The 12,809-nt window shown below is 36.2% G+C and overlaps 2 protein-coding genes across 3 annotated transcripts; both read right to left on the reverse strand.

Annotated features, from left to right (window-relative positions):
- Positions 1–740: 740 nt before the first annotated feature.
- LOC110772336 (uncharacterized) lies at positions 741–1,892 on the reverse strand. Its single transcript, XM_021976768.2, has one exon. It carries the CDS (start codon positions 1,890–1,892, stop codon positions 741–743), a length of 1,152 nt encoding a protein of 383 aa, XP_021832460.2.
- Positions 1,893–11,084: 9,192 nt separating this feature from the next.
- Positions 11,085–12,795, reverse strand: LOC110769975 (uncharacterized). Of its 2 annotated transcripts, XM_088247815.1 has the most exons (3): positions 12,627–12,791; positions 12,202–12,485; positions 11,085–11,804 (listed from the first exon to the last, which is right to left on the reverse strand). In XM_088247815.1, the coding sequence occupies exons 2-3, from the start codon at positions 12,481–12,483 to the stop codon at positions 11,334–11,336; spliced, it is 753 nt and encodes a 250-aa protein (XP_088103941.1). In that variant the 5' UTR covers positions 12,484–12,485; positions 12,627–12,791; the 3' UTR covers positions 11,085–11,333. The 2 variants fall into 2 exon arrangements, with proteins under 2 accessions (XP_088103941.1, XP_021829736.1); XM_021974044.2 differs by having other exon boundaries at positions 12,202–12,795.
- Positions 12,796–12,809: the final 14 nt, after the last annotated feature.

A 12,809-nucleotide genomic window follows, 5' to 3' on the forward strand; every position in this document is an offset into this window, starting at 1 on the left:
CTGGTCCTTCAATGGGTGACCAAATGTATTTCCAATTATCCGACGCATCATTGTTGTCCCTGGATGACCAAGTCTATCATGCCAGAGCATGAATAGTTTCTGGTTATTAAACTTCTGGTTTATATAATTTGATTCTACTGCACTTATGGTAGTATAATATAATCCTGATGAGAAAGCTGGAAGTTTTTCCACTACATGCTTCTGGCATGAGTTAATATAAGTGATGCAAAGATATTCTTTGTTCCCCTCATTCATGGTTTCAATATGAAATCCATTAAGACGAAGATCTTTAAAACTCAGTAGATTTCTTCTGGATTTGACTGAATACAAAGCACTTTCTATATAAATGTTTGTTCCCCCAGGAAGTATTATTGTGGCTCACCCGGAGCCTTCAATTAACTTGGAAGTACCCGAAATGGTATTTACATTGGCTTTAGCTATTTTTAAGTGCGTAAAATATTTCTTATCTCGAAGAATCGTATGCGTTGTTGCACTGTCTACTAGACATACATCTCCATCACATCTTTTGGAATAGCTCAAAGCATTGATATTTTTCATATTTCTATATAAGATGATAAAGATAATTAGATCATGAATCCATCTTATTGAATTAAAAACATTACACAAAAATGCAGAAATTGAAACACTCCATACAACAAGCCCTTTATTTTAAGTATTAAACACAACATGCGGAATTTTAAACACACAACATAAAGTACAATGCAAAGTTCAACATTGAATCATTCATCATTCATGTCATCATAGGCATCATGCCCATCATTGCTATCATTGCCATCATTGCCACCATCATTGGCATTTTCTTCATTGATTATGGGATCAGTGTTTCCATTTATTTCTGTAAAGAAATCAGAAACTTCTAAATGGGTGATATCTAGCGGCTCGTTATCATTATCAAAAAGATTATCGAAATCAGTGTAGTTTGTTTCCTTTTCCTTTTCCTTTCCCTTTCCCTTGATTGATTCTTGATATAGATTAACAAGATGTTTTGGTGTACGACATGTACGTGACCAGTGTCCTTTCCCTCCACATCTATAACAAGCATCATCATCTTTCTTTTGGGAATTATACATCACTTTTCCTTTTCCTTTTCTATCATTATTATTCCACTGCTGGTGGTGTGATGTGTTTCTCTTATGACTTACTTGATTTCGGTAATTGTCATAATTACGACCACGACCTCGTCCTCGGCCGTGTCCACGGCCGCGTCCACGACCACGCCCATATCGGCTTGCATTTGCTTCAGGCCATAATGTTTGCATATTTTCATTTGCATTCGCTTCAGGGAATGGTTTTGATCCCGTTGGATGAGACTGATGATTTTTCATTAAAAGCTCATTGTTTTGTTCTGCAACAAGAAGACATGAAATCAGTTGGGAATATTTCTTAAACCCCCTTTCTCTGTATTGCTGCTGCAGGAGCATGTTGGATGCATGAAAAGTAGTGAATGTCTTTTCCAGCATGTCTTCATCTGTAATTCTGTCTCCACACAAGGTTAATTGAGATACAATTTTAAACAATGCTGAATTATACTCATTTACAGATTTGAAATCCTGCAAACGCAGATGCATCCAATCATATCGAGCCTTTGGAAGTATTATGCTCTTTTGGTGGTCATATCTTTCTTCCAAATTTTTCCAGAGTATTGCTGGATCTTTTACTCCAAGATATTCAGTCTTTAATCCTTCATGAAGATGTCGTCGAAGGAAAATCATTACTTTTGCACGATCCTGCAGGGATGCTTGATTTCCTTCCCTGATGGTATTTCCCAAATTATTTGCTTGCAAGTGGATTTCAGCATCCAGAACCCACGTTAGATAATTCTTTCCAGAAATATCTAGTGCAATGAAATCGATCTTGGCAAGGTTTGACATTGTTGTGTATCGAGTTCAATCAAGAGCCTCGGGTGGTTAGAGACTCGTGCTGATAACGTAATATAAAACTAAGAGAGTTAAGAGAGAATTGAAGAGGAAGAGAGTAACTATGGAATTTCTCTTCTTAAGCTCGTATCTTTCATCTTCATTGAGTGCCTATTTATAGGCAGCTAGAATAGACTATTACAAATATAATATAGTGAGTAATTGGGAGGGTGAGTCATATGGTAGGTATAGTTGGATACGATGTGACATACATTAGGTATACTAATCCATGGTGGGCATCCATTACATATAGTTTATAACAGTAGGTGAGTTTTTTTTTTTAATTTTTTAATTTTTTATAATAAATTTACAAATTTACCCTTAATTTAGATGGAAATTTAGATGGAATTTGAAAAAATTGATGGTAGGCCCTCAATTGGCAATTTTTAAACAATTGGAATTCTTAATTTATCGAAAAAATTATTAAGGTCTAAATTGATAATATGCAAATAGTTCAAAGGGCAAAATTGTAGAAAACCCTTTATATAATGAAAGAAAAAAAATTACAAAATGTTATCCTATCTTTTGTCCTTTTTTTCAACTTAAAAGATAATTAAGTAGCCGATTAACTTTTTTTTTTTTGACAAGGTGACAATTTTTTTTTTCTTTTATATAAACGATAGTAGGGGAGGGGAGATTGAAACACATAACTATATGTGCAAGGGTAACTGTTTTTAACCACGTCAGCTGCAAGCTCATCGCGACAAAATGATATTTTAAACTAAGTAGAAGGAAGGAGACTGAACTCTGGTGCAAGGCTCAGTTAACTTTTTTCTTTCATTACAATACACCTTATATGTAAAGGATAACCGAGGGAGGAAAGGAATGAAGTGTCATGGACTTTTAACTAAGCCTTTAAGCTCAATTGAAGTAATTCTTACAAATTAGTCATTGCCAAATACTGCAGACAATCTATATTTGCATAAAAAGATGAGATGTAAGTGTAAATATGAAACAAATTAGATACAAGTTACAACATATATGAAGACAAGTTTTCAAAATGGTGAGAGGGTCCTAATAACTGTTGACGTGAGTTAACCGACTAAATCAAGGAGATTTATTTTCTAAGTTAATTAGATGATTTACTTCCTTATTTCATATAGTTGACACATCCTTGTATAATTAGGAGATATTCTCCTAATTAATTACTATATCTATTTCCTTGTAAAGTACCCTCATAAACTCCTATATATACATCCTTATGGAGAAGAATACAATTAATCTAAAGTATTCAAATTGTTAATGGGCGAATTTGTACCTAACATATTGAGACATAATCACACACATAACACAAGTGTTTTAGTGGTTCAGCCATAATGGGGCTACATCCACTACAGTTTATAGCTTCGTATTTGTATTTGAATATGGAGATTACATTGTACATGACAGAGATATGGGGAGAGATGCTTGAGAGCTCTAGTAGAAGAGAACTAGAGAGCTTGGGAGGGCTTTGGATAGCTCTTGGAGAAGTAGAGAATGGCAGTTGATGGTCTCCCCTTGCTTGGAGGTGGTGAGTTCCCTTTTATAGTCCAAGTTGGAGTAGACAAGGTTGCTTTATTGTTGTGACTTTTGCATGGCTCTCCTTGATTTGGGGTCTTGGGTATTGAGAAGGCATAGGAGGTGGTATGGCTACTCCTTGTTTCGTGGGATGCGAGGTACGACAAGCAGGGATTGATCCATGAATTTTTCTTGCAGGAGTCAACGTTTAAAAGGGTAAAAAATTTCTATACAAAAATAAACCCATAAAAATGAAACGATAATTTATAATTAATAGAAAAAATCACATTACAATTGTCCACGATGAGAAAAAACCACATCATAATTAAAGAATTTGTAAATGTTTCAAACAATATATATGTGAATACGAATTCAATTTTAACTTCTAGGGAGTTGGTAAGTATTCTGAACAAGTTAATCTGTATTTGATCATGAGTTGCTGCATATGGATAGTGGCATAGATGAGTTAAATTCATCCATTAAAAATAAATGGGGATTGAGAAAACCAGATAAATTCATGGTGACTTTTTATTGCACCACAAGATGGTTTGAAGCCAATACAGGTTGCAGCTACAAGAGGGAACCGCAGTGCGGTTGAGATTCTCTTTCCATTTATATCAAAGCTTGAAACCATCCCAAAATGGACGGTTCACAGCATACTTGAGTATATGCAGTGTGAAACAAGCAGCCAACAGGTGCCAAGATCTTGACATTTCATTTTCCTTGTGAGGGGACTATAGGAATTTCTCCAACCTCTTAATTTTGAGAGGAAGACTATCTTACTAGATCTCCTTAATCTGGCCTCTTAATTGTTTATTTGTATTATACATTCACAAAACTAACATATATATTGGTTGGCTTATGTTGAGTACAGTAGTTTATGGGTACATAAATGAGCTAAAACTCATTTGAGGGAGGGGAGGAAATTGTCGTGCTGCCTGCCTCTGTTAAACATAGGCGATTTTTTTTTTCTTTCTTAAATATAAACGACATAATTTTGGCCAGGTTTAAAAAAAAAAAAAAAAAAAAAAAGCTTTATTAAGATGACGCCGTTTTAACATAGAGGAAAACAAAAAAGGAAGCGCAAGAAGCGTTGCTCGCTCTTTGGAGACTTTCGTTGAGCAATTTGCAGGGGTCAATTTTCTCCCATCTAATGGCAGATTCCAGAGTTGTAGGGATCACTTGACCACCCTTGCTCCTCTATGGATCCGTCCATGATGACAAGCAAGGGTTATCCCTTGATTTGTGGGATTTGCTTAAGAAGGAGGTGAGGTCTGTAGGAAATTCAAAACATTTTTCCAAAGTTCATTTGAATATTAAACATGCATTTAATCAAATTAATCGCAGCGAAAGTCTAAGGTGGTTGTTTAAATCCAAAAACAAAACTTCTTCCAAGTATCTTAAGCCATGAACATTGATATGTTTTTCATAAATGAAAATTCAAGAGAAAAGGTAAGATCTAATTACCCTTGAAGCAATTATATGAACCAATTTGTGTTTGGTCTTCTCTTGATGATTTCCTCTTTGTTGATCTCCTCTTTGATCTTTGATCTTTGCTCCTTGATCTTTCTCCTCCATGTGAGCCACAAAAGTATATGGCCTCTAAGTCTCCACACCAATGGAACCTTGAGATGAGAATAAGTATCTTGAGAATACTTGGATGCTAGTGCAAGATTCTCAAGATTGGTTTCAATCTAAACCACTTTGAAAGATGAAAGTGTTTCACTCTTGAAAACTCTCTTTTATCTCTCTTTGATCTCCCAAACCCATTTGGTTGATGTTGGATTGTGTTTGTGTGTTAATGAGCTTATGGAAACAATTCCCATACACATTCACTTAAGCATTTTCGGCCAAACCCCATTGGGCTTCCAAAGTTGGGCCTTATGACACTTAAACCATAATATTTAGGTGTCTTAAGCCCTTGGGCTTGATACCCAACCATTTGGACTTTTCTTAACTATTACCGAGGCCCAAATACGTTTTTACACGTAGTAAATCATCCACATCAAATCAATCAAATTGATTTCCTCATTCTCATTTGTATTACTCAAAGTTAACCATTTAAGGTGTGCGATCCATTAGGTTCTAATTAGCAAGGCAGTGGGAAAATATTAGAACTCTTTCTAACCAACTAGAATTAAAACCCCTTTTTAATTCTTCCTTTATTTGGATCGATCACAATCAATCCTAGGACTTCCACAAGCCAAGAGTGACATCTAGCAATATATCAAGGCTACCCAAGCTAACCAGAATAGATGAAGAACCTATTCAGTTGGAATTGCAATGCAATACGGTCCTTCTCTTATACAATGTTTCAAATCATATTATTAGGGTACGGATTGATTACGTCAAACCCCTAATATGATTTATAACCTCATGTGATTCAAAAGAACGTGATTAAGAACAACTTTCTAAATCAAGCTCAAAATACTTTGGCCAAAGATTTACTGAATCACATCTTGAAACATTCTCCTTCTTTATCGAAAGTAGAGATTCCTTATTGTACATTCACATGCCCCTATGATGAATTAAGAGATCCCAACAACACTTAAGACAAATCTTTTACGGCTTGCCTTTAAGAGCTATCAAAGATCAATAACGCATCACAGGACAACCATGATGCCTCAGGTCTAAGGACTAATTTGCATTATTGCAACTATGAGTTCTCATTTGACATGTAGACAAATACTCCATATGAGAACTACAGTTGATCGCGTTCAGTGTACTCATTCACTAATGAGCACCCACATACTTGTATTAGTGTCAACTACACAAATGGTTTGAGACTAATCATCCTCCCAATTGAGCATACATAATATGCGCTAATCTTGACGGTTTATCAATGCCCATTTGATAACCTATGATTAGGAACATTTTGGGATGCTACAGTTAGAGATTAAAGGTCTCCCGAATCTAATCTTCTTTAGATTACTTTATCTCTTATTTAGCATACCCTGGACATTTGTTTCTTTACACGATGTAAAAGATAACAAATTAAGTTTGCCCTTTATATATCATATATGAAATGTATTCTAAGGAGATCACATCAAATGTATTGGCTCTTAGGGCACATTTCTAACAAGGTCAACATGGTGTCAACACGAACCTTATTCATATTTTAGTATGGTATGAGAGCGGCCGATCCTAGGTCGTCTCTAAGCCCTCAAATCATATGCTCAAATTCAAACCCAAATCCTAAATCAAATTCCTTCCTTCTCAAATCAAATCATCTTATCAAACTCATTAAACACATACACCTCAAATCAAATTCCTCAAATTCTCAAATCAACTCCTTAACCACAACTATACACTCATATCAAATCTTCCTTCCGCTGCGATGTCAGGCCCCCCTATGATTCTCTCCCTCCTTGCATACTCATAGAAGCATGCGATTAATCTTGCTGAACAGGCTACACAAGCTTGTGCTTCTATATCCACCACTAAAGGTTCTGCTTTACATACGTCCTCTCCAAAGCATGCATGAATTATTACATGGGTGCTATGGATCACATGACATTTGATCCTGGCCAACTTATTACTTGCAAACGATCCACGCAGTCGGTGGTGTCTAATGCTAATGGCACTCCCTCCCCTGTGGTTGGGAAGGGCTTTCTATCTCTCTCTAACTTCATCAAACTTGATTATGTATTGGTTGTTCCATTCTTGGACCATAACTTGTTGTATATTGCACAACTTACTACTACTTTGGGGTGTACTGTAATATTTTGGCCGAATTAGTGCGTTTTTCAAGACATGTTCATCGGGAAGGCGATTGTTGTGGTACTAGGCGGGGCAAACTCTACTACTTGGACTGCGCACCGGATAGTGAGACCAAGGTTGGTCAAGCTTTAACAAAAAGTGGAGCTAATTCTGAGAGGCAGAGAGACAAAGTTTGGTTATGGCATAAACCTCTTGGGCATGCCTCGTTCAGCAATCTAAAGAAGTTGTTTCCATCATTATTTTTTAGTTTTAATGTTTCCAGCTTCCAGTGTAATACGTGTGAATTGGCTAAGAGCCATCATTTTTCGTTCCCATTAAATACAAATAAAAGTTTAGTTCCCTTCTCCCTTATTCATTCTGATGTTTGAGGGCTTGCTCAAATTGCTACTCCGGCTGGAGCTCGATGGTTTGTCACTTTCATTGATGACTGCACTCGAATGACCTGGGTTTCTCTTCTCAAAACCAAAGGGGAATTCAGTTTAATGTTTCAACAATTCCATAAAATGGTGGCGACTCAGTTTCATGCCCAAATCCAGGTTCTCCGTTTTGACAATGGTGGAGAATTTCTTAATCATGATCTTAACAAATTCTTACAGGATCATGGCATCATACATCAATGCTAGTGACTATATACTCCCCAACAAAATAGGGTGGTTGAGCGAAAGAACTGAAATTTACTGGAAGTCGTTCGTGCCTTTCTATTTGGTGCCAACATGCCTCGATTTTTTTGGGGCGAGGCTATACTCTCTACAGCTTACCTTATCAATATGATTCCCTCAAGTATCTTGAATTTCGAAACTCCTTTTCAAACACTCACCATTTGCACATACCTCCCACTCCAAACCTTGAACCATAGATTTTCGACTATGTTGTATTCGTACACTTACATGATCACCAACGAAATAAATTGGATCCCCGCACAGTAAAGTGTGTTTTCATTGGCTATGCCCCTCATCAGACAGGCTACGATGTTATCACTCTCCAGGTCAGAAGGTATATACCTCCATGGATGTACTGTTTCAGGAACACGACATATACTTTTCAGAAGCACATGAAGAGAATTTCAACACCCCGGAATTTCTAGGTTTTTTCATAGTGGACGTGTCTCAAAGTCTAAGTGACTAGTCGCTTCTCTCACACGACCGATCACCTCCCCTTTTTTGTACACAGGATGTGAATATGCCTCAAAACGACCAGTCGCCACCACTTAGATTTGCAAATCCTATGCCTCTGCTTCAAAACGACCAGTCGCCTCCACCCTGTCAAAATCAGGAGGAGGAAGTTGACCTGTTTTATGAGATTTTACTCGCTACGGACCCGTATTTAGCTATAGTAGTACCAATCACCTGCTGAGGATGTCATTCACGTAACATTTCCCCCTGAAATTGATAACATTAATGAAATATATCATGATGATTTGATTTCAGAAAGCATAAAGGATACAGATACCCCTTTTTACAAGAATGCCACATGGGAGCTCATGCCTTTACCTCACGGAAAGAAGACGATGGGATGCAGGTGGATTTATACTGTGAAACTTAAAGCAGATGGATCCATTGAACGATATAAAGCTAGATTGGTGGCGAAGGGGTATATATAGAGGTATGGGGTGGACTACCAGGAGACCTTTGCCCCAGTAGTCAAGATCAACACTATTAGAGTCCAACTGTCTCTAGTAGCAAATCTAGATTGGCAACTACATCAGTTTGATGTTAAAAATGCCTTCTGACATGGAGACTTGGAAGAATAGATTTTCCACCAGGATGTAATTTAGCTCATGATAAGAAAAATCATGTTTGCAAGCTTAGAAAGTCATTATATGGGTTAAAACAATCTCCCAATGCATGGTTTGGAAGATTTACTAAGTCCATGAAGAATTTTGGATACACTCAATGTAATTCAGACCACAACCTATTCTTAAAGCGTGATGGAGGAAAAATCACGGCATTAATTGTTTATGTGGAGGACATGGTCGTAACTGGGAACGATGCAGGAGAGCAACAGAAGCTACAAAATATTTGTCTTAGGAATTTGAGATGAAGGATTTAGGTGCTCTGAAATACTTCCTCGAAATTGAAGTAGCAATGTCAAAAACTGGTATTTTTCTGTCGCACATGAAGTATATGATGGATCTACTAACTGAAACAGTAATGCTAGAATGTAAGTCTGCTCACACACCTATTGAGATGAATCACAAGTTGTGTGAAGATATGGACCATTTGCCAACCAATAAGAAAAAATACCAGTGTCTTGTTGGAAAGTTGATATATTTGGCACACACAAGACCATATATTTCATATGTTGTGAGTGTGGTTAGTCAGTTTATGCATTCACCCAGTGTTTCTCATAGGAATGCAGTTGATCGGATCTGAAGATACTTAAAGTCAACTCCTGGAAAATAGTTTAATGTTCCCAAATAATGGAAATCTTGAAGTTTTTGAATATACAGATGCTGATTGGGCTAGTTCCATTACAGATAGACGCTCTACATCAGGTTACTTTACATTTGTTGGAGGTAACCTAGTCATTTGGCAGGGTAAAAAATAAAATGTGGTTGCTCGGTCTAGTGCAGAAGCAGAGTATCGAGGTATGGCTCAAGGAGTTTGTGAATTATTATGGATTAGAGGATTCTTAACAGAATTGGGTTTTAAACCAGAGAGGCCCATGCAATTACATTGTGATAACAAGTCAGCGATCAATATTGCTCATAATCCAGTTCAACATAATCGAACAAAACATGTTGAGGTAAATAAACATTTCATCAAAGAAAAAATTGAGAGCAAAATCATCTGCCTACCCTTTGTAAAATCAAAAGATCAGTTAGCGGATGTCTTGTCAAAAGCTATCTATGGACGAGTGTTTTATGACTCACTTACCAATTGGGCACTGATGACGTATATGCACCAACTTGAGGAGTGTTGACGTGAGTTAACCTACAAAATCAAGGTGATTTATTTCCTAAGTTAATTAGTTGATTTACTTCCTTGTTTCATATAGTTGACACACCCTTATATAATTAGGAGATATTCTCCTAATTAATTACTCTATCTATTTCCTTGTAAAGCACTCTTGTAAACTCCTATATATCTCCTTATAAAGAAGAATACAATTAACCTAAAGTATTCAAACCTTATTCATATTTTAGAAAATTTGGCATAAGTCCAATTATGAGGAGAGATTTTGGGTGCAATCCACACATAAATTGTTGTTGATCCAAGATATTTAATTTTTTGTTCCAGTTATGCACCTAAAACATAAATAAGGTAAATTATGAATTCGTAAAACTGGTAAGTTATTGATTTGTAGGATATTAATTATCATATTTGATTTGAATTTAATTGCAAATCTATTTATTGAATTCTGAAATTTTCCCAAGGTATACTGACATCAAAATTTGTAATAAGAGTTCATAAAAACTTCATACCTTAACAATAGGTAAGGTACCTATGCATACACCTCGTATGCAATATGCAGGTAATTAAACCCATAAATTACCTCTGATCCAGGTAATTAAATCCATAAATTACCTCTAGTCTAGGTAGTTATACCCTTTAGCCTAGCTAATTGAACTCATATAATATTTTGGTATGGATCTTTAAACTCAACTGAGATAAAAATTCATACAAAATTTCTTTGGGAAAAAAAAAACACTATTACATGGAAGACATGTACGTATATATAAATATGAAGCTCCAGAAAAAACTGCTTAAGAAAACTCAAGAAAAAAACACTTACCTGTAAGGCAGGTACATATATATTTGTATGTATTAACATGATTTACTTGTATGTCAGGTACATAATTTAATGTGGGTGCTTGTCTGATCGATTGGTATAATATGTGAGTCTTTACTTTTTTATTGATTAAATTGTATTTTATCTATATATTAGGAATATTATCAAGGAAAAAAATTCAAAATTCAAATTCTGGAATTCAATTACAAGGAAATAATCCATTAAATTTAGATTTTCAATGTGTTTTCCTTATTTACCTTAAAGGGTAAAATTGACACAACAAAAAAGTAATAAATGTCAAAGGACCTACATCTAAAACCAAAAACGCGAGGACTGGACTAAATGACAGCTAATCGTTTTGAACCTAGATCTAAGAAGCCCTTCATATTTTAGCAATAAGATGAACTCTAAAATTTCATCTAACAACACACTTCCAATCCAAGACATCTACAAAACATATGGAATGAGAGCCTTGACAGTTTGGGGAAACTCTTTAAACTTGGAAAGATACCATTTCCTGGTGGCACAACTCCTTCCCGTCAAGTAGAGTGCGGTTCCCATGGCGAAGGAGAATGCATAGAGAGTCTGAGAAATGCAAGAAACCCCAAAAAATCCCATGATCTCAAAGAAATAGTGGGGGCATATCACAAGTTCAAACAAACCACCCTTTGGAATCTTATACTCCTTGTCACCCTTTGACCTCATTTTTGAAAGAATGTAGTGATGATAGAAGTTGCCAGAAATTCCTATCAGAAACAAGAGAATCCCAGGCTCCTTCAAATCAATTGGGGGCTCTGGAAGCCCTTGGGTTAGGTTTTGACCATAAATCATGGTTGCTGTTGACAGGAAGTAACTGAGAGAGATAGGGATTGCAGTGTCAATACTCATACCTCCACTGTAGCTGTGCACAAACTGAACCTAGAAAACAAGGTAGAAACCATATTGTGAAGAATTATAATTTGATTAATTGAATATTTGAAATGTTTATTGTGATTGCTAATGGAACTTAATTTGATCAAAAAAAGAAAGTTGGGTTGTACCATATACATTAATAAATAAATAAATAAATAAATAAATAGGGGGAAGAAGAAGTGAAGAAATTGGGTTCAAATATGAACACCCTAAGAAAAGTATAGGCATTTGGTTTGATGCACCCCGACCCCAATTTATAATTCCAGACAAATTATAAAGAACACTATAAAATTAGAACTTCCCATCCCATGCACGCATGTATTTAAAATGACTTCAAGAATATTAAACAAATACTCAAGAAATTGTAATGAGGGGAGGGAATTAAATTAAATGAAATTAGTACCTCAAGAAGCCTTTTAAGAAAATGAAGAGTTAGAGCAGAGGAGAGCAACAGATGCCTGGTACTGTGATGGGGAAAAAAAAGCAAGCATGAGAGAGCGGCTAGAAACGCAGGAGCATACAAAATCAGCATGCCTGTTCTACCAGATAGTTGTGGAATTTTCTGCTTTTTTTCTGCTGATTTTTGAGAAGAATTGAAATTCCAGAACTTGGAATATTGCATGTGCTTTCCTCTCAGCTCTGAGAACCCAGCATTGGCTAATGATGTGAAGCTAATCACTGACATTGCTGCCATGAAAATCGAAGGAGGTGGTGGGAAAATTAATGTCAACAACATTATGAAAAGGGTCTAATAAAATTCTAAGTCTGATTTCAATCCAGGACTAGAAGAGTGAAAAAGTAATTAATTCTTGGGTGGTTTTGGCTTACAAAATTTTGTAGCTCTCTTGTTGAATCTAGTGTTTGTTGTTGGTTCTAGTGGAGATGGGTGGCTAAACGCTTGTTAAACGACAACCACAACCAAAATCAACAAATGAAAAGACTGCTTTCCAGGCCACCAGTTTTTCTGCCATGCATCAAATTTGAACGGCTACCAGACAAGCCACCAAAGGC

This window comes from Prunus avium, chromosome 2, assembly GCF_965620075.1.
Source record: "Prunus avium chromosome 2, drPruAviu1.hap1.1, whole genome shotgun sequence".
Lineage (NCBI taxonomy): Eukaryota > Viridiplantae > Streptophyta > Magnoliopsida > Rosales > Rosaceae > Prunus > Prunus avium.